This window comes from Thalassophryne amazonica, chromosome 6 (genome assembly GCF_902500255.1).
Source record: "Thalassophryne amazonica chromosome 6, fThaAma1.1, whole genome shotgun sequence".
Lineage (NCBI taxonomy): Eukaryota > Metazoa > Chordata > Actinopteri > Batrachoidiformes > Batrachoididae > Thalassophryne > Thalassophryne amazonica.
This window is the reverse complement of record NC_047108.1, coordinates 84,421,432-84,445,969: the sequence shown is the minus strand read 5'-3', so window position 1 is coordinate 84,445,969 and position 24,538 is coordinate 84,421,432. Positions and strand designations below refer to the sequence as shown.

At 42.9% G+C, this 24,538-nt stretch overlaps 1 protein-coding gene across 2 annotated transcripts in view; it reads right to left on the bottom strand.

The window, feature by feature from the left end:
• Positions 1-530: 530 nt before the first annotated feature.
• Positions 531-24,538, bottom strand: part of tasorb (transcription activation suppressor b) — a 36,512-nt gene continuing 12,504 nt past the window's right edge. Inside the window, exons 9-23 of one of the 2 annotated variants that reach the window (XM_034172639.1) lie at positions 23,744-23,849; positions 23,487-23,590; positions 20,231-20,340; positions 11,124-11,196; positions 10,935-11,009; positions 9,904-10,740; positions 8,394-8,698; positions 8,189-8,288; positions 6,945-8,080; positions 6,544-6,666; positions 4,737-4,896; positions 4,536-4,644; positions 4,208-4,386; positions 3,916-4,050; positions 531-2,309 (exon numbers count right to left, since the gene is read on the bottom strand). In XM_034172639.1, coding sequence (XP_034028530.1) covers positions 1,033-2,309; positions 3,916-4,050; positions 4,208-4,386; positions 4,536-4,644; positions 4,737-4,896; positions 6,544-6,666; positions 6,945-8,080; positions 8,189-8,288; positions 8,394-8,698; positions 9,904-10,740; positions 10,935-11,009; positions 11,124-11,196; positions 20,231-20,340; positions 23,487-23,590; positions 23,744-23,849 — 4,829 coding nt within the window. In that variant the 3' untranslated portion in view covers positions 531-1,032. Of the gene's footprint in view, positions 2,310-2,388; positions 2,427-3,888; positions 4,051-4,207; positions 4,387-4,535; positions 4,645-4,736; positions 4,897-6,543; positions 6,667-6,944; positions 8,081-8,188; positions 8,289-8,393; positions 8,699-9,903; positions 10,741-10,934; positions 11,010-11,123; positions 11,197-20,230; positions 20,341-23,486; positions 23,591-23,743; positions 23,850-24,538 lie in introns of those variants that run through there. The other variant, XM_034172640.1, reaches the window with a different exon arrangement.

Here is a 24,538-nt window from a genome sequence, read left to right as displayed (position 1 = left end):
AAAGACTGTATCTCAAGAACAGTTACAGATAGAGACTTAATGTTGGTGTCAAAATGTCCACAATATCCAAGTTTATGTTTATCAATACATTTATGTGCTTAGATATTGATATTTTTTGAGTTATTTGGGAAAAACAAATTTTTGCATGTTTTCGGGTGGCCTCTTGGATTTTGGGAGTGTTCCTGATTTTTTATCTTTCTAGACTTTTAGTATGTTTTATAAAACAGTTTCACGGTTCAAATGCCACCAAAATCATTTCTGTTGCAATTTGTTCTGGGTCAAACCATAAAATGACTGGACTACCAAGGGAGCATGAATCTCCTTCACCAGAGAAGCAAAAAAACAAAAAAAAATGACCAGCAATAGCCTCACTGCTAGATGGCACTAAACCCTACACCCTGTAGCTTTAACGGCAAATGATAAAGTGTTGAATGCAGTGCTTTGTACCAAGTGAGCCTACAGTAAGACAGCTGTGATTTATGTTTGTATGTATGTAAGGTTTTGCTCAATATCATCAAACCAGTCACACACAAGATTTGAAATGGTTTATTTTCATAGAATTTAGAACAACCAAATATGTAAAATAAAAAAGAAAACCAACAGCAAAAGTGAAATGCCATTCACTAATTTGTTTTGTTTTTTTAAATCCTTAAAAAAATATCAACCTTTCCCCTTGTTCACAAACCGTTTCAAAATTGGGACAAACAGAAATCGTTATGATAAATCCGAGAAGCTGGAAGGCCATAACAATATTTGTTGGCAAATATAAATATAGTGGTTTGAACAGGGGGGGGGGGGTCTCAAACAGTTCACATGGAAAGAGTGTACACACAGCTCACACGACAGTAGGACACTCGGCACTGCCTGTATCAATTTTTTTTTTTAATAATGTAGAAAACCATGATCCTTATTTACCGACTTAAATCAACGTGTTTATGACAAGTAAATATATACATTCAGCCAGGTGTAATTGTCTCTGGAGTAAGCAGTTCATGTCGCTCCTTTCATCAATTTGATTGTCTATTCAGGAGCTTAATTGTATGGGTATGTGTAGTCCAAGTAGTAATCTTGTCCCGCACCCCTGCCACCTGGATACCCCCAAGAACAGGGTCCACCCCCCCGTTCATGTCCTCGGCCAGGCCGAGGCCACATTCCTACTGGCGGGGGTCCTCTCCCTCTGAAGATGCCTAAGGAACCAGGACCCACTGCACCCCGTGTGAGTCCGTGATCCATATGTCCAAGCACGCCACCTATACTGCCATAACCTCCAACACCCATTGAATGTGGAGGCAGTTTAGGTCTGACTATAGCGCTTCCCCTGGTGGCTGCTGTAGGAATGCCCACAGAACTTCCAAGGTTGTCAGTGCAATTCACCTGAGTCCTGCCCCCTTGATTCCCAGGGGCGCCACTTCTATGAGTTCCCTGCTCACCGCTCTTAGAGAGTCCACTGGGGTCCATGGGCCCAGAAATGGGTTCACTCCTGCTGCTGGCAGTCTCACAACTACGGGCTACCGTTGCCCCCCACGTGCTCTCCCCTGGGCCACCCTGCGGAGTCTCAGGTTGATGTGTGGGTGTCTCACTGGCACTTTTATGAATGCCAGCCATGTAGCCTTTCTGAGCTGCGTCACTCTGGTCTGTGTAGGGGAGGGATGTGGAGATGGGAGAAGACTCCACAAGGGGGTGAGGCAGCGGCAGGACACTGCCAGCAGCAAAGGCGCCAACTGCCCCAGCTGCTCCACTATCTGAGCCGTATGCGCGACCCATCAACATGAGGTGAGGTGGAGGTGGAGGTTTGACTTCCAAAGGGAGGGAGGCCAGGTTAGCAAGGGGTCCATGTGTGGTCATGGTAGGGGGAGTTGATACAGTGCCAGAAGCTGTGACAGGGGGACGGTGTTCCTGTTCTTGTGTACCGCTACAGGGAGAGGCAGGATAGGCTGGGGAGGCTGCGTAGCTAGAAGAGCCAGTATAAGATGACCACGAGGCTGAAGGGCACAGGAAGCTCTGGTGAGGATTGACAGGAAAACCACCAGGGGACATGCTGCCAATGTCTGAGGAGCCCATCTGGTTAGCTTTGAACTGAGAGATGACCGTTTTGAGAGCGCTGTAGTCAGGCAGCATTGGGGTACTCTCAGGGGTCGAATGTTGGTCTGGTAGCGGAGGACGAAAATCTTCCATCTCTGGTGGGGGAGGCTGTGAATGTTTCTCTTTAATACCATGGTTCTGCTCTGACAGCTCAGGCACATCAGCTGGTTCATCATCATCAGAGTCCAATGACATGTCCTCCTGTTCCACACACTCTTCATTCACTACTGCAGGAAGAGGAGAAAACATTTTTCACAGAATCAAAACCACTGTGAACTCACATCTTATAGAACAAAATCCTGTTTCATTCCAAGAAAAGTGTTACTGTCCCTGTTTTTCCCCCACTTACAGTAGTGTTCAGAATAATAGTAGTGCTATGTGACTAAAAAGATTAATCCAGGTTGTGAGTATATTTCTTATTGTTACAAGGGAAACAAGGTACCAGTAGATCCAGTAGATTCTCACAAATCCAACAAGACCAAGCATTCATGATATGCACACTCTTAAGGCTATGAAATTGGGCTATTAGTAAAAAAAAGTAGAACAGGGGGTGTTCACAATAATAGTAGTGTGGCATTCAGTCAGTAAGTTCGTCAATTTTGTGGAACAAACAGGTGTGAATCAGGTGTCCCCTATTTAAGGTTGAAGCCAGCACCTGTTGAACATGGTTTTCTCTTTGAAAGCCTGAGGAAAATGGGACGTTAAAGACATTGTTCAGAAGAACAGCGTAGTTTGATTAAAAAGTTGATTGGAGAGGAGAAAACTTATGCGCAGATGCAAAAACATTATAGGCTGTTCATCTACAATGATCTCCAATGCTTTAAAATGGACAAAAAAAAACCAGAGATGCGTGGAAGAAAACAGAAAATAACCATCAAAATGGATAGAAGAATAACCAGAATGGCAAAGGCTCACCCACTGATCAGCTCCAGGATGATCAAAGACAGTCTGGAGTTACCTATAAGTGCTGTGACAGTTAGAAAACGCCTGTGTGAAGCTAATTTATTTGCAAGAATCCCCTGCAAAGTCCCTCTGTTATAGACATGTGCAGAAGAGGTTACAATTTGCCAAAGAACACACCAACTGGCCTAAAGAGAAATGGAGGAATATTTTGTGGACTGATGAGATTAAAATTGTTCTTTTTGGGTCCAAGGGCCGCAGACAGTTTGTGAGACGACCCCCAAACTCTGAATTCAGGCCACAGTTCACAGTGAAGACAGTGAAGCATGGTGGCGCAAGCATCATGATATGGGCATGTTTCTCCTACTATGGTGTTGGGCCTATATATCGCATACCAGGTGTCATGGATCAGTTTGGATATGTCAAAATACTTGAAGAGGTCATGCTGCCTTATGCTGAAGAGGACATGCCCTTGAAATGGGTGTTTCAACAAGACAATGACCCCAAGCACACTAACAAACGAGCAAAATCTTGGTTCCAAACCAACAAAATTAATGCCTCGTAGATGTGAAGAAATGAAAAACTGTGGTTATACAACTAAATACTAGTTTAGTGATTCACAGGATTGCTAAAAAAAGCAGTTTGAACATAATAGTTTTGAGTTTGTAGCGTCAACAGCAGATGCTACTATTATTGTGAACACCCCCTTTTCTGCTTTTTTTTTTACTAACAGCCCAATTTCATAGCCTTAAGAGTGTGCATATCATGAATGCTTGGTCTTGTTGGATTTGTGAGAATCTATTGAATCTACTGGTACCTTGTTTCCCATGTAACAATAAGAAATATACTCAAAATCTGGATTAATCTTTTTTAGTCGCATAGCACTACTATTATTCTGAACACTACTGTAGTACTGCTGTTGATAATACGAACCAGTAGACGGCGGTGTTGGAAGCTCATTCTGACTGATGGACCCAATTAAACTGTGGAAGCCACTCATAACATCATCAATGCTCGCTATTACTATTCCATTTCTGGAGTACTGTAGGAACATCTCAAATGGCCTCTCTGTAACAAAATCAATCAGCAGCAGAAATCAAAACCATTTACACATTATATACAAATTTCATTTATTTAACTTTACTCAATAAGGGGAAACAAATAAAACCACCAATGACATGCTAATTTCCTTATTTTAGCTCGTCAATATTTAATTCAGTAATACCTGTGAGGAAAATGAGGTGCCGCTGCTGGGTGTACTGAGCTTGGAGCTTAATGAGGCATTCCAGATCCGGGGCTTGACGAGACTGTGTGTCACACTCGTGGTAAGGAAGGAACTCCACAAGATGCTTCTTCTGGAAGGCTGTCAGAAGGTTCAGCAGCCCCATGGCATTGGTGTTCATCCTTTGACAACAAACATCCACCCAAACACCATCATGAAATTTATTCACAGCCAAACTGCAGCTGATGCAGACATTTAAGTTTAGAACTGCTTTGCACTTCTGTGAGTGTGAATGTGTGTGTGTTCTATCCCTTTCAAACACTACACTAACCTCCCCAGCTCTTTAAGCTTCTTCTGGGACTTGCAGTGGACCTTCCACTGCCAGGGTTGTTCAGGGGTGCTCTGCTCTTCCAAGAACTTCAGCAGGCCTTGTAACCGGTCTGGACAAACCCAACACCACATATGAAGAACTCTGGTCCAAAAGGTAATTTTATGGACTTGCAGAACCCAGGGAAAAATACGCAAAACTCACCCTGTGTGATGAAGTCTGGGTTGAGGACATGTTCATCAGATACTATGAAGCCTCCGGACACAAACAGCTCATTGTACGTGCGGTTCTTGACATCGTCCAGAGTGTCCACTCCAGCAAAACTCACTGAAGGCAGTTTCTTCAACGACACCAGAGCTGGGATCTACAAATATCAAAAAAATAAAAATATTCTCTTTCATGTCGCCAGTATTGAGGTAAAACCCAATACTAACTCAGCAGCTGGCTGACCCAACACTGAAAAACCACCAGGCTTGGAGTTTTCACAAAATATATGCTCATACTGGGGAAATATCTACAGGAGAAAGCTGATGTTTTCTGTTTCACTGACAGAACTGGCCAGCAAAATGAGTAAAGCTATTGTGATCATGCATTATTTTTCTGAATGTACTTCACAGTAAAAAGCATTCTAAAGCTATATTCATGTTTTGTGAGGAAAAACCATTATGTCGCTCGTTATAGCCAAATTCTTGTCTTCTGTGATGGATGATGGTGCACTGCGGGAGATGATGTGAGGTGCGGCCATTTTTACCCAAGGCCAAAATATGGCCATCGGTATTGCAAAGGCTTTGCATCCGTCCGTCTGTCTGTGCTCAGCCTAAGTCCATTCATATTATTGTCAGGGTCTTCAAATTCAAAGGGAGCATTCTTGGGACACCGACCTTGGACAAGATCAAAGATGGCTAACCTTGACCGATTTTAAGAGGTCAAAAGGTCACATTCTGTTTCCTATTTTTATGCTCATACAGCCAAGGGTATTTTAGCATTGTGTTATACAACCCCAATTCCAATGAAGTCAGGACGTTGTGTAAAATGTAAATAAAAACAGAATACATTGATTTGCAAATCCTCTTCAACCTATATTCAATTGAATACAACACAAAGACAAGATATTTAATGTTCAAACTGATAAACTTTATCGTTTTTGTGCAAATATTTGCTCATTTTGAAATGGATGCCTGCAACACGTTTCAAAAAAGCTGGGACAGTGGTATGTTGACCACTGTGTTACATCACCTTTCCTTCTAATGCCGCGTTTACACCAGACGCCACGCGAGCGACGGCGGCAAGAGGCTGCCATGTAATCCCTATGGAAGGAGACAAAAGTCCAAGCCACACAATGTGACGCGATAGATGCGAATAAAGCGACGCGAATAAGTGATTTTGAGTGATTGGCGTGTTTGTGGAGTGTGTGTTGCATCGCGTCGCACTCTTCCCCAAGTTGACCAATCAGGGACTGGATATGTGATGACGTGAAGATGTCTGGAGTTTACACTTGATGTGGACATGTCCTGTCTCTGGCAATCAGCATGTGAGCAGGACGTATGTCCCTTTTGTCCTTTATTTCACAATTATGACAGTTTAAGGGTAGAGCAGTGGCAGACTTTTTTTTCACGTGCACGCGCGAACGACTTGTCCGTGAAGATTACTTCAAGTTTAAGTCCTGTTTAAGTCCTTGAATGACTCAAACACAAGCAGTGTTCTAGACAAATATATGTCTGACATTTAGAAAACTAAGATTGTTCTGAACATTTCATTATGCAACACACTGGTATTAGACTATATGCAAATACATTAAAAAGAAAATTATTGAACGTATGGTAAAAACTGAGCAAATGCTCTTGGACCCCAGAGGGTTAATGTTACACGATAATGCAAGATGAGTGTATTTTTACAGTCACTACAGTCTGAAACAAATTACCCTAAATGTAAACAAAATAAAGCAGCTTGATCAATGCCTGGCTCACCTGGTGGCAAAATGTGTTAAAATAATAACAGGAGAGGATCCTACCTTGTGCACATGTGCAGCAATGTCCTCATTCTGAATGATGATAAGCAGCTTATCCAAACTGCCACTGTTCTCCAGAAAGGTCTGTGGGCTGCACTCCCTGTTGCCCAGACTTATCAAGTACTCCTTTGTGAACCAAAATGAGAAAAGAGGGCTGTCAGAGACAGAGACGAATGCACTTTCTCTTTCACATATTACTGAGACCACAAAGAGCTGAGCAATAATATGGAAACAGCAAGTTAGAAAGGATAGTGTCATCTTTCACAAGTGTTGCTGCACACTTAAGTAAGCTGTTACCATTTTTTATAGCACGTAGCCAAGGAAGATCCAGGCTATGGCTAAAATAGGTGTTTATATAAATAGTCTGTGTTACACTTTCAACTCCACAGTGGCCTGTACTGCACCTTGATCTCCCTGCAGACGGTGCTCTCCTCCTCATCCCCAGAGTAGATATAGAACTTCACTGTGTTCTTGGTGACGTCCTTAAAGATCTCTACCAAGCTACTAAAAACCTCAGGTTTCAACTGACCAATGAGGGAGGTCGCCAGTAGGCCTGAACCAGTGCTGGGAGCAGAGTTTGATCCTGGAGAGTCTGGAGTGATTTGAGAGGGAGAATAAACATTCCCTGCCACCTCTGATGAAGTAGCCTGTGCTCTTGCCTTGGTGCGCATTTTCTTATGACTCTCAGCTGAAACAGTGGTGTTGGACTGCGAAGATTCCGCTTTGATATGTGGAGCTGCAGTGGGGGCGGATGGTGGCGTTGCAGCATGGGCAGGTGGCGACATTGGGGTGGGGGCGGGTGGCGGCGTTGTAAGATTAGATGATGTTACCGGGGGAGGTGGAGAAGTGACCTCGACAGGAGCAGGTGGTGCAGGGATCAACTTGCCCATTTTCTCACAAAGTGCTTTGACGTGCCCCTGAATTGGGACAGAGCTGACAAAGGGCACAACAAAGTCTGAAAAAGAGCAGTTTGGCAGCCAGCTGTGGTGCAATGGTGACCGCAGTGGCAGCCTGGAGGAATAGTAGATGTGGTTGCTCTGCATGATACTTTTAATGTCTGAAGTGAGACTGTGAATTTCCTGATTAAGAATGGTATCAAGGCTGATGGAGGGCCCAGGGGGAACCTCCTCTATGAGGGGTACTGTGGGTGGTCCAGTAGTCTTTTCCACTTCCATGAGTGTAGGGTTCTGCTGTCCTGGCTGGTGATCTGCAACTATCAAAGCCCCTGACTCAAGCTCAAGCTTAGGCTCAAAACCAGGCTCAGGCTTGGGCTCTTGCGACAACTCGACAAAAGGCTCAGAATCCAGTTCTGGTTTGACCTTCGGCTCATACTTCATCTCTAACTTTGACTCAGCCTTAGGTTCAGGCTTCAGCTCCAAGTTTGACTGGAACTTTGCATCAGGGTCCAGTTCGACTTTTGCCTCTGGTTTCGACTCGAACCTGAGCTCAGGGTTAGACTCGGGCTTTGGCTCGAGGTTTGGTTCCAGCTTCGGCTTGAGCTTTGGCTCCACCTTCAGCTCGGGAAAAATCTGTGCTTTGTCTGAGGGAAATCAGAGGAGATGCTCTTCAGGACATAATACTTTAAAAAATGCATCTAAATGTTCTTCTTATAAAAACATTTTTGTGTACACAAGACCTTTTTAAGTACCTTCATCAGTGCGAACAACCCACATCAAATTGTCTGAGGTGCTCGGTTGCTGTGGTGGAGATCCTGGACTAACAGGACTACCAGGGCTACAGTCCATGTCCTAAACAAGAGCACACTGGCAGTCTCAATTAGGTGTAATAACACATTCAATGATGAATACAAACATGATGGAATATTAACAACCTTAAACTTAACACAATCTCACCTCTAGGTAGTTTGTCTGCAAATGCAGCTCACTCTGTTTCCTAAAATCTGGGTCATGAACAGCCAGATCACTCCTGCCTGCACCAGCTGATGGCTCACCGTGGTTTACCTGCAAAGACCCCTGAGTCATGGCTTTGTTGAGAGTAGTCAGAAGAATCTTGAGAAGCCGTTGGGTCTCGTGGACTGAGGAGGCATCGGTATTAGTACGGGACCGCAGGTCGGTGTCATAGATGCCCATGCTTTCCATCACTTCAGTCAAATTTTCACTGTGGACAGGCTCATCTCCAGGTTCATCCGGTTGGGCCACTAACAATAAATAGACACAATTATAGGTGAGTTCTATGTCCTTCACATATTAGGCTCTTACATGTATTTATTTATTTATTTGGGGGGGGCCTTTGGTCCTACTGATCATATGTAACCAATTGTGCCAACTTCTGCATTGCCATTCTAATATAGTGCTTATACTGAAAACAGCAACGTGCACCTTAAGTTATACTGCTGGGATAATACACTTTACTCCCGATAAGATGCTGATCACGATACATGGGTGCCGATATGAAACATATTGCAATACTTCAGAAGTGTAATCCTACAAGTACTGCAATTTGATTTTGCAATATATCGTGATTTGTTCGCTTTTTGCAAGATTAGAGCTGGGACAGAAGTTAAATCATACACTTTAAAATGCCTGTATATCATAAACCATTTTTTATGCAGATTTGAGGCTCTCCCAGAATACCATACATAATTAAAACACCTTTTTAAAGTAAACTGCTTGCTTTTGCATTGCTATCCCAGACCTGGCTGCACTCTGGCTGCCGCTGTGGTAAGTAAATGTCATCGAGGTTCTATCTGATCTTCAGAGCAGTCTCTTGCGGACCACCATTATTTTTCATCTGTCTGAAACGGAGGCATTGTCAGGTAACGCTCAGATTAGGTTTACAACACATTGCGCCCTCTGCTGAATGAAAGAGGTACTACATGCCAACCACATTTCCAGTAATTGGTTTTGAATTATTTTGATCTAAAAATATAAAACGACCTTTAAAAATAAATTCTCATATTGCAAAATTAAATACCCCCCCACATCAATTTCAGTGTGCTCCCCAACTGTGGCAGCTGGTGGATTTGCCTTGTATGTGACATAAAGCCACAGACTATTACTGTATTATTATACACAGACATGATCATTTTCCGACAAACAGCCCCAAAAACAACGGCCGCTCCGAAGGACCGATAAGGGAATCACTAAGCCAAAGGCTATGGATGTCGGTGGATCAAATCATTTCTTAACGATACCCAAAAAGAACCAGTTCTCGATACCCAACCCTACCCAAGATTGTGTATAATTTACAGTGACACAATATGTAGTGTCATGTTGTGACAAAGTGTCTTTCTTGCAGTGGAATTGCCAGCATTCTTCACAGAACAGGTGAACATTTGTGTAATTTACATCAGGTTGCACATATGTAAATGAATCTACAAGATGTAACTGAAGCCCTCCTCACCTCTGCTTGGTTCACCGTTGCTCAGTGGATCTGTACGTGAATGTTTGCTCATGCCTCCAGTGTCATCTCCCTCATATTTCCTCTTCAGCTGGCGAGAGACCCATGCCCCAACATCCTCTGCCCTTTCTTTTCCAGGATCCTTCACAAGGGTTTTCTTGTGGAGATGTATCAGCTTCAGTAATTGTTTCATCTTCTCTTTGTCATACTCACTCTGGGACAGCCGCAACCGCTGGGACTGAGCCTGGGTTTCAATCTGGGTCCTGGGCTGCAGCTGTGTTCCAACTGAAGGGGCCAAACCTGACCTCTGCCGGCTGCTGTCTAGACGCATTCTTTCAAGACCTGTCCTATCTAGAAGCGACTTCTCCTGTGGTAGCCTTTCCAGGAGCCTCTCTGCCCTGTCTGAACCCCTGTCCGACCCACCCCAATCAGAAACAGGACTGTATTCCATTGGAGCAGGGGCAGGAGCAGGCACAGGGTTCTGTATTTTGTAAATGATATCCTTTGCCTTGGCCAACGGTAGAACGTAATTGGCAGGATTGTGAATGTACGAGCGCAGTGCAGCCTCCATGTTGCATTTGGGTCTGTGCAGTGGGAGAGGTTTGGTCCGATCATCCACATGTTTGTAGTCAGGCAGGATGAATGGTCTCACTGTGCCTAAATCCATACGAGTTAAGTAATCAGTGGCTTGCCGCTCTACTCCAAAACTCGGGTCCTTTCCTGGGTTTGGCCGCAACTTGAACAGGGCATAGTGAAGAGCTGGAATAAAGGACTCCACGCAGGGCAGAAAAGAAGGCCGCAGCTCCACTGTCAGCAGGTCTGAATCAAACAGCCGGGATGCTGAGGAAGATAACAGTTACCAGTCTTACCAAATTGCATGCTTATTGATAACATGAGCTCTTCCTCAGAACAATGAGCTCTTCATTTCGTAACAAAATGGATAAAGTTCCTTTCATTGAAATCATTTTTATTCAACTTTTAGTTTCAGTACAGCCACCACCATCAAGGAGAAATATACAATGAACAATACTTACAATACTTGACAACCATCCTCGACTCCTGAAAGATGAATAAAGCCTGGAGGTTCTTCTCAACTCGCCCCCACCGCTCTAGTAAAGAAATAGCACTTTCCTTTAGAACTCAACCCATACGAGAGGCAACAAATAGGAGTTCGACTGACAGAAAAACAGAACAATGAGTGCAAATATGAAGTTTACTGGCACCTTTAGAATCCAACATCTGAGCTGAAGACAGCAGGAAAAGAAAGCCTCGATCAAGCAAGGACTTCACCAGCACCTGAATCAGATGAGCAAACATGTCAGTGACACACAGTTTGTTTTTGTTTTTTGGGAAGGGTGGGGCTAGACAACCCGCTATGGTCGCCGTGAAGCATGAAGCTGGACCTGATTACCGCAGAAGAGTTGCCAAGGCTGGAGTCTGCACAAATACCGCAAGGCCCCGCACAAACACCTTACATAGTACCTTGTGACCACACACTGGCCACATGCCGTGATTTTTATGAATGAGGTTTGTTTTAAAGCGCTGTTATAAAGCACAAAATGAGTTCCATGTCAGCTGATGTCCGGAGTTTGTCAGAAAGTTTTGTGTGTGTTCAAATCTGAGCGGAGATTAGGCAGAGAGAATTGTCTTCTACTTTTCCTGCCTGATTGTTCATTCTGGGCTTCTGAAAGCACCACAGTCAATTCAGCACAAGCTCGTCAGTTGTCACCAAAAGCATGCGTAATGTCAATCTGTGCCCTGATTACTGTTATGATGACAACCTGTAGCATGAACCAACTAAAAAGCTGTCACCATGGAAGACAAAACAAGCTAACATTAATTCCTTTTCCCCATTTCTGCACAGTGTGCATTCAGATAGGATTATATGCGCATTCAACTGCAAAATCACCCTAATCATTGCCATGTGACAGAACTGGAGGTACATGTTTATGCCCAATATCAATTGTGCAGATGAGTTTCCCCACACAAGACACCCAAGGAAACACATTGTGCACATTATCTCTCCGAGATAAACTAACAGGATGAATATGGTTTGCACTGGAGCTGGAATGATAGATTGATAATCCATTAATAATCAATAACTACAGTGTATCCGTAAAATATTTGCAGCACTTCACTTTTTCCACATTTTGTTATGTTATATCCTTATTCCAAAATGGAGTAATTTAATTTTCTCACACAAACCTCCACTCAGAACACCACATAATGACACGAAAATGTTTATATATATATATATATATATATATATATATATATAGTTTACTTGCGTTAAGGCCCGTTACGCTTATTTTCAATACAGCGTCTGTAATCAACCGTTTCTGCAGCGCGACTCCAGTTTGCAGAAGCAATGCTTTGATTCAATGGCTCGTGGCTCTTTGATTCGCTGCTCTTCAGAAGCGGTAAGTCTGCTTCTTAACCCCTCTGAAAGCCATTAAAATATCATGAGTCACTTTTGTGTAGATTAAAGTCACTAACTGGGACTCTTGTCTTGTTTTAGTCAAGAATGGAGAATAGTCCTCCGTTCCGTTGGCACAACTTCAACCGCTGCACGGCTCTCTGCTGAGACAGAGTACGCTCGGAATTAATAACTTCAAAATGAATCGCCGCTTTAAATAAAATGACACCTCTTACAAACGTTGCAATACAGACAATAAACTACAATCGACTAAAACAGTTTTTCCTTCCAAAATGAGACGTGTTGCATTCTTTATAAACCTGACCTGCACAAGAGCTCAGCTCAGAGATATGGAAAGACATTCATCAATCAATCAATTTTTTTTTTTTTATATAGCGCCAAATCACAACAAACAGTTGCCCCAAGGCGCTTTATATTGTAAGGCAAGGCCATACAATAATTATGTAAAACCCCAACGGTCAAAACGACCCCCTGTGAGCAAGCACTTGGCTACAGTGGGAAGGAAAAACTCCCTTTTAACAGGAAGAAACCTCCAGCAGAACCAGGCTCAGGGAGGGGCAGTCTTCTGCTGGGACTGGTTGGGGCTGAGGGAGAGAACCAGGAAAAAGACATGCTGTGGAGGGGAGCAGAGATCGATCACTAATGATTAAATGCAGAGTGGTGCATACAGAGCAAAAAGAGAAAGAAACAGTGCATCATGGGAACCCCCAGCAGTCTACGTCTATAGCAGCATAACTAAGGGATGGTTCAGGGTCACCTGATCCAGCCCTAACTATAAGCTTTAGCAAAAAGGAAAGTTTTAAGCCTAATCTTAAAAGTAGAGAGGGTGTCTGTCTCCCTGATCTGAATTGGGAGCTGGTTCCACAGGAGAGGAGCCTGAAAGCTGAAGGCTCTGCCTCCCATTCTACTCTTACAAACCCTAGGAACTACAAGTAAGCCTGCAGTCTGAGAGCGAAGCGCTCTATTGGGGTGATATGGTACTACGAGGTCCCTAAGATAAGATGGGACCTGATTATTCAAAACCTTATAAGTAAGAAGGAGAATTTTAAATTCTATTCTAGAATTAACAGGAAGCCAATGAAGAGAGGCCAATATGGGTGAGATATGCTCTCTCCTTCTAGTCCCCGTTAGTACTCTAGCTGCAGCATTTTGAATTAACTGAAGGCTTTTTAGGGAACTTTTAGGACAACCTGATAATAATGAATTACAATAGTCCAGCCTAGAGGAAATAAATGCATGAATTAGTTTTTCAGCATCACTCTGAGATAAGACCTTTCTAATTTTAGAGATATTGCGTAAATGCAAAAAAGCAGTCCTACATATTTGTTTAATATGCGCTTTGAATGACATATCCTGATCAAAAATGACTCCAAGATTTCTCACAGTATTACTAGAGGTCAGGGTAATGCCATCCAGAGTAAGGATCTGGTTAGACACCATGTTTCTAAGATTTGTGGGGCCAAGTACAATAACTTCAGTTTTATCTGAGTTTAAAAGCAGGAAATTAGAGGTCATCCATGTCTTTATGTCTGTTAAGACAATCCTGCAGTTTAGTTAATTGGTGTGTGTCCTCTGGCTTCATGGATAGATAAAGCTGGGTATCATCTGCGTAACAATGAAAATTTAAGCAATACCGTCTAATAATACTGCGTAAGGGAAGCATGTATAAAGTGAATAAAATTGGTCCCAGCACAGAACCTTGTGGAACTCCATAATTAACTTTAGTCTGTGAAGAAGATTCCCCATTTACATGAACAAATTGTAATCTATTAGACAAATATGATTCAAACCACCGCAGCGCAGTGCCTTTAATACCTATGGCATGCTCTAATCTCTGTAATAAAATTTTATGGTCAACAGTATCAAAAGCAGCACTGAGGTCTAACAGAACAAGCACAGAGATGAGTCCACTGTCCGAGGCCATAAGAAGATCATTTGTAACCTTCACTAATGCTGTTTCTGTACTATGATGAATTCTAAAACCTGACTGAAACTCTTCAAATAGACCATTCCTCTGCAGATGATCAGTTAGCTGTTTTACAACTACCCTTTCAAGAATTTCTGAGAGAAAAGGAAGGTTGGAGATTGGACTATAATTAGCTAAGATAGCTGGGTCAAGTGATGGCTTTTTAAGTAATGGTTTAATTACTGCCACCTTAAAAGCCTGTGGTACATAGCCAACTAACAAAGATAGATTGATCATATTTAAGATCGAAGCATTAAATAATGGTAGGGCTTCCTTGAGCAGCCTGGTAGGAATGGGGTCTAATAGACATGTTGATGGTTTGGATGAAGTAACTAATGAAAATAACTCAGACAGAACAATCGGAGAGAAAGAGTCTAACCAAATACCGGCATCACTGAAAGCAGCCAAAGATAACGATACGTCTTTGGGATGGTTATGAGTAATTTTTTCTCTAATAGTTAAAATTTTGTTAGCAAAGAAAGTCATGAAGTCATTACTAGTTAAAGTTAATGGAATACTCAGCTCAATAGAGCTCTGACTCTGTCAGCCTGGCTACAGTGCTGAAAAGAAACCTGGGGTTGTTCTTATTTTCTTCAATTAGTGATGAGTAGAAAGATGTCCTAGCTTTACGGAGGGCTTTTTTTTATAGAGCAACAGACTCTTTTTCCAGGCTAAGTGAAGATCTTCTAAATTAGTGAGACGCCATTTCCTCTCCAACTTACGGGTTATCTGCTTTAAGCTACGAGTTTGTGAGTTATACCACGGAGTCAGGCACTTCTGATTTAAAGCTCTCTTTTTCAGAGGAGCTACAGCATCCAAAGTTGTCTTCAATGAGGATGTAAAACTATTGACGAGATACTCTATCTCACTTACAGAGTTTAGGTAGCTACTCTGCACTGTGTTGGTATATGGCATTAGAGAACATAAAGAAGGAATCATATCCTTAAACCTAGTTACAGCGCTTTCTGAAAGACTTCTAGTGTAATGAAACTTATTCCCCACTGCTGGGTAGTCCATCAGAGTAAATGTAAATGTTATTAAGAAATGATCAGACAGAAGGGAGTTTTCAGGGAATACTGTTAAGTCTTCTATTTCCATACCATAAGTCAGAACAAGATCTAAGATATGATTAAAGTGGTGGGTGGACTCATTTACATTTTGAGCAAAGCCAATAGAGTCTAATAATAGATTAAATGCAGTGTTGAGGCTGTCATTCTCAGCATCTGTGTGGATGTTAAAATCGCCCACTATAATTATCTTATCTGAGCTAAGCACTAAGTCAGACAAAAGGTCTGAAAATTCACAGAGAAACTCACAGTAACGACCAGGTGGACGATAGATAATAACAAATAAAACTGGTTTTTGGGACTTCCAATTTGGATGGACAAGACTAAGAGTCAAGCTTTCAAATGAATTAAAGCTCTGTCTGGGTTTTTGATTAATTAATAAGCTGGAATGGAAGATTGCTGCTAATCCTCCGCCTCGGCCCGTGCTACGAGCATTCTGACAGTTAGTGTGACTCGGGGGTGTTGACTCATTTAAACTAACATATTCATCCTGCTGTAACCAGGTTTCTGTAAGGCAGAATAAATCAATATGTTGATCAATTATTATATCATTTACCAACAGGGACTTAGAAGAGAGAGACCTAATGTTTAATAGACCACATTTAACTGTTTTAGTCTGTGGTGCAGTTGAAGGTGCCATATAATTTTTTCTTTTTGAATTTTTATGCTTAAATAGATTTTTGCTGGTTATTGGTGGTCTGGGAGCAGACACCGTCTCTACGGGAATGGGGTAATGAGGGGATGGCAGGGGGAGAGAAGCTGCAGAGAGGTGTGTAAGACTACAACTCTGCTTCCTGGTCCCAACCCTGGACAGTCACGGTTTGGAGGATTTAAGAAAATTGGCCAGATTTCTAGAAATGAGAGCTGCTCCATCCAAAGTGGGATGGATGCCGTCTCTCCTAACAAGACCAGGTTTTCCCCAGAAGCTTTGCCAATTATCTATGAAGCCCACCTCATTTTTTGGACACCACTCAGACAGCCAGCAATTCAAGGAGAACATGCGGCTAAACATGTCACTCCCGGTCCGATTGGGGTCTTTTTGCTTGCTCTTGCTTGCCTCTACTGGTGGTTGGCTCTCACTGCGGTATTGTATCACTTCCTGTTCCGGAGCACAGCGGTGTTTTGCTGTATCTGTTAGCTGTTTAATCTGCGCAGTTAGATTGATCTAGTTATCTAGATAACGATCTGTTGCCCAGTGTAATCTTCACGTGCCTTAACTAAAGCACTCCTTCTGCTGAATCACCTCTAAATTATTTACACATTATTCACTTTGCGTGTTTTTAGGAATCCGCTAGCTTAGCGCAGCTACTAGCTCTTAGCCGATTTAGCATGGCGGCTTCTCCTGTCTCTCCCGCACTTTTCTGCTCTGGGTGTGAAATGTTTAGTTATTCCTCGGCCTCCTTTAGCAGTAACGGTACTTGTAATAAGTGTAGCTTATTCATAGCTTTGGAGGCCAGGCTGGGCGAATTGGAGACTCGGCTCCGCACCGTGGAAAATTCTACAGCTAGCCAGGCCCCTGTAGTCGGTGCGGACCAAGGTAGCTTAGCCGCCGTTAGTTCCCCTCTGGCAGATCCCGAGCAGCCGGGAAAGCAGGCCGACTGGGTGACTGTTGAGGAGGAAGCGTAGCCCTAAACAGAAGCCCCGTGTGCACCGCCAACCCGTTCACATTTCTAACCGTTTTTCCCCACTCGACGACACACCCGCCGAGGATCAAACTCTGGTTATTGGCGACTCTGTTTTGAGAAATGTGAAGTTAGCGACACCAGCAACCATAGTCAATTGTCTTCCAGGGGCCAGAGCAGGCGACATTGAAGGAAATTTGAAACTGCTGGCTAAGGCTAAGCGTAAATTTGGTAAGATTGTAATTCACGTCGGCAGTAATGACACCCGGTTACGCCAATCGGAGGTCACTAAAATTAACATTGAATCGGTGTGTAACTTTGCAAAAACAATGTCGGACTCTGTAGTTTTCTCTGGGCCCCTCCCCAATCGGGGCCCCTCCCCGATTGGGGGCCCAATAATAATGTCTGAAAGGAAATGCTTTGACAAAAACTAACAGATTTTATTTCTGTTTATGTCCAGAGATCAAGGATCCACCATGTAGAGTTTATTATGTCCAGAGATTAAGGATCCAGTAACCAATTTCATATTTATTTAAGACTTAATAAAATGTTCAATTTCAATTTAATCAGCTTATAAAGCACCAAATTACAACAAAAGCCGTCTCAAGGTGCCTCACACAGAACAGTTCAACATAAAAAAATTTAAATAAATAAATAAAAATATTCAAATACCTAATTAAAAACAGAAGTAAAAGAATAAAACATAAAATAAAAACTACTCATAAGATAAGATAAACTTTACTGATCTCACAGAGGAGAAATTCACATGTAAAATAGGTTTTAAGTCTTGACTTAAAAATGTCCACGGACTCCGACTGCTTCACTGAGGGCCATGTACTGGCTAACCCAGAATGAGATTGCCCACTCAACAAACCTCCCCAGCCTTCTGGACATGATGAAGGGACTTGGGCTGTCGTACCTGGCTTTTCCCCTTTGGGTACCCCTAGAATGGCCATTTTTTTAGCTTGAATTTACAAAAGCTGCCCCCCTTCCGCACCATCCATTTATATATAAACTAAGAAATCACATGTACATAAGTATTGTCATTCTTTGCTCAATATTTTGTTGATTCACCTTTGGCAGCAATTATAGCCTCAAGTCTTGAATATCGTGCTACAAGTTTGGTGCACCTATCTTTGGGCAGTTTTGTCCATTCCTCTTTGCAGCACCTCTCAAGCTTCAGCAGGTTGGATGGGGAGCGTCAGTGCACAGCCATTTTCAGATCTCTCCAGAGATGTTCAATAGGGTTCAGGTCTGGGCTCTGGCTGGGTCACTCAAGGACATTCAAAGTTGTCCTGAAGCCACTCCTTTGATATCTTGGCTGTGTGCTTCGGGTCACTGTCCTGCTGAAAGACGAACCCTCACTCCAGTCCGAGGAGCAGGTTTTCATCCAGGTTGTCTCTGTACATTGCTGCCTTCATCTTTGCCTCAATCCTGACTAGTCTCCCAGTTCCTGCTGCTGAAAAGCATGGTGCTGCCACCACCATGCTTCACTGTAGGGATGGTGCCTGGTTTTCTCCAAACATGATGCCTGGCATTCACACCAAAGACTTTAATCTCTGTCTCATCAAAGATTCAAAGCTTTTATTGTCATATGCACAGTAAAGAAACATGTTTCCCCGTGCAATGAAATTCTTACTTTGCTGCCCACACTGGATGCCCAAATATATATGTATAACTAAGTATAAAATCTCTAAATATAAGTGGGGGAAAATGAAATAACATAAAATAAGCATGCTAGTAAGAACAATAGAATATAACAAGCAATGCAATAAAATGTAATGTAATAAAAAGAAATATACACTGTAAGAAGGGAAATATAAAATATGCTTGTGTAATGGCCTACATGATATGTACATGATAGTGCATCAGTGTGCAACATTCACTGTTTTGTGCAACATTCAGCAGTAAATGGTTTCATGCAATTTAATGCAATGGATTCAAGTTAACAGGTATTGTAGTGGAATAGGGGAGGGGTTCAGCTGTTTAACAGTCTAATGGCTGTGGGAAAGAAGGAATTGTTGAACCTGGTGGTTTTGCATCTCACAGTCCTGAACCTGCGGCCTGAGGGGAGGAGTGTGAATAGTCCATGTTGGAGGTGAGTGGGGTCTTTGATGATGGAGACAGCTCTCCTGTGGACTCTGCGGTGGTAGATGCTCTGCAGAGAGGGTTGTGGGGTCCTGGTGATCTTAGACGCAGTCCTTATCACTCTCTGCAGGCGTTTGCGGTCCCACAGTAGAGCTGCCATACCACAGTGATGCAGGTGGTCAGGACTGACTTAATGATGCAGCTGTAGAAGTTGCTGAGGATCTTGGGTGCCATCCCAAATTTCCTCAGCCTCCTCAGGAAATCAGACCAGACAATTTTGTTTGTCATGGTGCGAGAGTCCTTCAGGTGCCTTCTGGCAAACTCTCGGTGGGCCGTCACGTGCCTTTTACATGTGGCAACAGGATGCACCTGAGCTCAATTTCGAACTTCATGGCAAAAGCTGTGACTACTTATGTACATGTGATTTCTTACAATTTTTTAATTTTAATAAATTTGCAAAAATCTAAAAACTTTTTTCATGTTGTCATTATGTGCAGAAATTTGATGAGAAAAAATGTAATCCATTTTTGAATAAGGCTGTAACATAACAAAATGTGGAAAAAGTGAAGCACTGTGAATACTTTCCAGATGCACTGAATTTTGATAAAGGATGCATTATTTTGAGTCATAAAAAAAAAACTATTTTCTTAAATATAAATTTATTCTGGTTAATTTTACCAGCTGCTTCCTCTTTGGTCTGGCAATGAACAGAATATCTTTGGATTGTAGACAAAAAAAGACATTTGAAAGCATAATTTTGGGTTCTGGATAACACTAATGGACATGTCCACTTTATTTATTTATTTTTTCATTATATGGAGCAAACAACTAATTGAGAACATAAGTAAGTAAATAAAAATAAGCATTAGTTTTTGCCCAAGTTTAAACTCCAAACTTCTACACTGCATTTTCTGGTACTGTGTGTTACTGCACATACTGCTCAAGAGGCGGACAACTTCCAGGAGCACAAGAGTGGAACCAACCTTTACTCTAACATTATTTACACTACAGTATATTGAAGATGTACAAGTAGGTTGGAGTATGCGAGGGTTTTGTCAGCAAAACATGCACAGTTTAGGAACCACCATGCTCTGCTTTAAAGGTTTCATTTCACCATCACAAATTTCTTGGAAGGTAACAGGAAACTCACCATCCTGTCCCGCTCTAGTTTGTTGATCAGTGCTGCCAGGCTACCACAGGTTGGTTTGCCTTTTCCATCCACCACATCAAACAGGCTGCAGAACATCCCATATTTCAGCACTGCAGAAAAAAAAATGAACAGTCAATGAACCAATCACTCATCTTTGGAGCCATTTATTTTATGTCCACTTAAGTTTAATTGAAAACTCTTTTTTTTTTTTACTTAAAAGTCTGTTCATCAAATGGAGTCCATATTTCAAATGATGCCCGTTGCATTTTTCCAGTCCATTTGGGTAGGGATGCACCAATCATTTCTGATCAATATCCCTAAATTTGGATATCTGCCAATACTGATACTAGAACTCTGTTTGCTTTAATATTATTATTATCATTATTGTTAATTTTATATGAGGATATTTTGTATCCCGAGTTATACAGCTTCATGATGAAGTGATAGAGAGGAGGATTTTCTTAAAAAGAAGACCTGAAAGTTCAGCTGCAATTGCCAGAAGGTAGATCTAAGATTCAAGCCTAGATCTGTTTTGGTGAAAGAATTAAGTACTTTTAATTATTGTTGGGTCAGTGGCTGAAGTTACATATCCTGAATACCAGATGGCACACACGCCCCCCCACTCCCCGAGTACATGTACCGTTTTAAAGGAGTGCATTCCAAAATGCAACAAGAAACCACCAAAAAAACAAAACAAAAAAGGTACTTAATTTACTCATATTTGGAGTCAGTCTGAGTAAATCTGCACACCCTTCCTGCAGGCTGTTTTATTCATTCTGCCTCTGGCTAAAAAGTCCTTGTGCTCTTTAATGTGGCGCTTTTTCAAATGTTTTAAGTTTGCTGTATTGTAAGTCACGGCGGAGCTTCCGCCTCTCGGTCCACCGCCTTTGCAAACACTGCACTTTGCCGTCTTACTTTGCGGACACAGCGGACGTGATAAAAAAGTTGGCCAGCTCCAATGCTGCTTTAATTCATGCTCGCCTGCTCCTGGCTGCAGGCTGTGGTGGGGGGAAATTTCCTAGACGCCTCCATTCAGGAGGCACCTTCCGTGTTTGGCGGCCAGCGGCAGCCAGCAGGGAATCCCTTCTGGACACGTTTCAACAGGGGGAGAACTCAGTGGTTGTATCAGAAATTTCCGATCCGTGAATTATGTTGGTATCGGGTTCGGATACCAATATTGAATTGGCTGGGCCCCATCCCGACATTTGGAGAAACATTTAGTAAGCAAGATGACTAAGTGAGCCATTAGATATAACACAATGCTTCCATTCCTCAATAACTATGAAATTTAGGATGCATATCTGCTGGGCACGCCTACATTATTGCTTCTGCCTCTCCACTTCACTTTACTCTAGACATGGGCTGATAACCAGTTTCACGGTACACCGTGGTATGAAAAAGCCACACTATCAAAACCACTAAAATTTTCCATTATACCGTTCCTATGGTATGAGCGGGTTATGACAATTCTGGACAAGGCAGAGTGGAGGCAGCTGCTGCCACCCTTCCCCCTGGCACCCCTCCCTCTATCTAAAAGGACCAAGTCAGCTTTTTCGTTTCATTTTCTGCGGAACAAGCCTTCAAGCCAAAAACAGTGGCAACAAAGCACCGTAGCTGTGGTCTGTGTCGGACGCAGAGCGATTCAACATACCCGCAAAGGATTACATGGAAGGAGCAAACTTTATCCCATCTTTGAAACCACTGAGAAGTACAAGCGGTGGACTGGAGTTGTGCTTGTGATCGAACAAATTCCTCCCACAAAGATGTCAAGAAGGACAGACAGATCTACTCCAAGCACTTTGCTGGTGAAGCTGGGCCAATATTGAGCATCCGGAGTTGTGGAGCTTATTCCAGCCACATTTCTCCCTAAGCAAGTAAGTCATGTTTCCCCATGGGGTAGATGCTACATGTCTAAAAGAGTGATTATTATTTTGGTATTTTCTCTAAAGTTATCAGTGGTATAATGCTCGTAGCGGTAGACATTGCATCAATTAGTGCGCCTGAATCACGTGTGCTTCATATGCAAATAGCCATAATGTTGTTAAAGCACATTTTAAAGCTATACATAATACCATGAAACCACTGTATTTTTGCCCATGGTTATCACTCACTCATCACTCATCTTCAACCGCTTTTCCGGATTTGGGTCACAGGGGCAACAGCTCTAGCAGGGGACCCCAGACTTCCCTTTCCCGTGCCACATTGACCACCTCTGACTGGAGGATCCTGAGGCGTTCCCAGCCCAGTGTGGAGATATAATCTCTCCACCTAGTCCAGGGTGTTCCCCGGGGTCTCCTCCCAGATGGATGTGCCTGGAACACCTTCCTAGGGAGGTGCCCAGGAGGCATCCTTACCAGATGCCCAAACCACCTCAGCTGGCTCCTTTCAACGCGAAGGAGCAGCGACTCTATTCCAAGGTCCCCACGGATGACCGAACTTCTCACCCTATCTTTAAGAGAGACACCAGCCACCCTCCTGAGGAAGCCCATTTTGGGAGCTTGTATCCGCGATTTAGTTCTTTCGGTCATGACCCAACCCTCATGACCATAGGTGAGAGTAGGAACGAAGACTGACCAGTAGATCGAGAGCTTCGCCTTTTGGCTCGGCTCCCTTTTCATCACAACAGTACAGTAGAGCAAATGCAATACCGCCCCTGCTGCACCGATTCTCCGGCCAATCTCGCGCTCCATCGTCCCCTCACTCGTGAACAAGACCCCGAGGTACTTGAACTCCTTCACTTGGGGCAAGACCGTATTCCCTACCCGGAGTAGGCAATCCATCGGTTTCCTGCTGAGAACCATGGCCTCAGATTTAGAGGTGCTGATCCTCATCCCAGCCGCTTCACACTCGGATGTGAACCAATCCAGTGAGTGTTGGAGGTCACCGGCCGATGAAGCCAACAGGACCACATCATCTGCAAAAAGCAGTGATGAGACCCTGAGCCCACCAAACCAGAAACCCTCCTCCCCCCAACTACGCCTCGATATCCTGTACATGAATGTCACAAACAGGATTGGTGACAAGGCACAGCCCTGGCCGAGGCCAACCTCATACCGTTATCATACCGTCCAAATCTCATACCGGCCCATGCCTACTTTACACTTTGTTTCATGTAAAGGTCTTTATAGATATCCATTGTTTTACGATAGTCTTCTAACTTGCAGGGCAATTTCTGCCTGATATATAAATTAAGCTAGTTTTCTTGGCTGCTTGTGTTTTTGGCGACTGCAGGTGTAAAAAAACGGATATGACTGACCTTCTCGTGACATGCTGTAGGTGTCCCAAGAAAAGAGTATGGAGGGAAGCTTTCGCTTCACCTGGTCCAGCTGCATGGCACGATTCACCTGCAGCTTCTCAGGCCTGCAGGAGCACATGTCACAGAAAAATATCATTCACATTGTGTCCAAGGAGAAATGGAGTTTGGTGCACATGGCTGTGATCAGGTTCAAACGCATTTTCTGTGACAGATCTTTTATGATTAACAGTAGAAAGCAGTTTTTAAGTTTAACTCACAATCTGAAAGGTAGGTAAGCACGTTTGGATGACCGCAGACAGACTGGGAATAACTCCTGGCCTTTATTCACTAGTGGGCCACTCCATACAGTGTAGCAGTTCTTTCCTGAAATCATGTTAATGCCACAGGTCAAAGAACAACCACAATTCAAACAAGTAGGATTCATAACATTACTAAAAAACCGAAGTCAAATGACATTCTTATGCCACATTTTCCAGAGTATTAACCATGGGTTTTTTTCTTTTCTTTTACTAATTTGGGAGGTCGTGCAACTTTTATACTGAAAGCAAGGAATAATAAAGCCCATTTCTTAGTCATAGTAAGATTAATAAAAGCAAGTCCCTTCTGCTACTCCCTTGTTTGTACTCGGGGCGCCACAGCAAATCTGAGGTGGAGCTGCGTGTTGAATTGGAATAGGTTTTACACTGGATGCCCTTCCTGATGTAACTCCACATTACATGGATAAATGTGGCAGGGGTGGGGTTTGAACCAGAAATCTTCTGCACTGAAACCAAGTGCACTAATCATTTCGCCACACCCCTGCAAGGATGATGACAATAATAATGTCAACAGGAAAATACACTACAACTGCACAAAAATCCCAAAATAAAGAGCTGATAATACAGAAAAATGGTGCAACTTATACTCCAGTGAGACTACGCAAAAGCGCGCGCGCACACACACACACACACACACATATACATATATGCACATACACACATATATATACACATACACACATACACACACACACATATATACACACACACACATATATACACACACACACATAT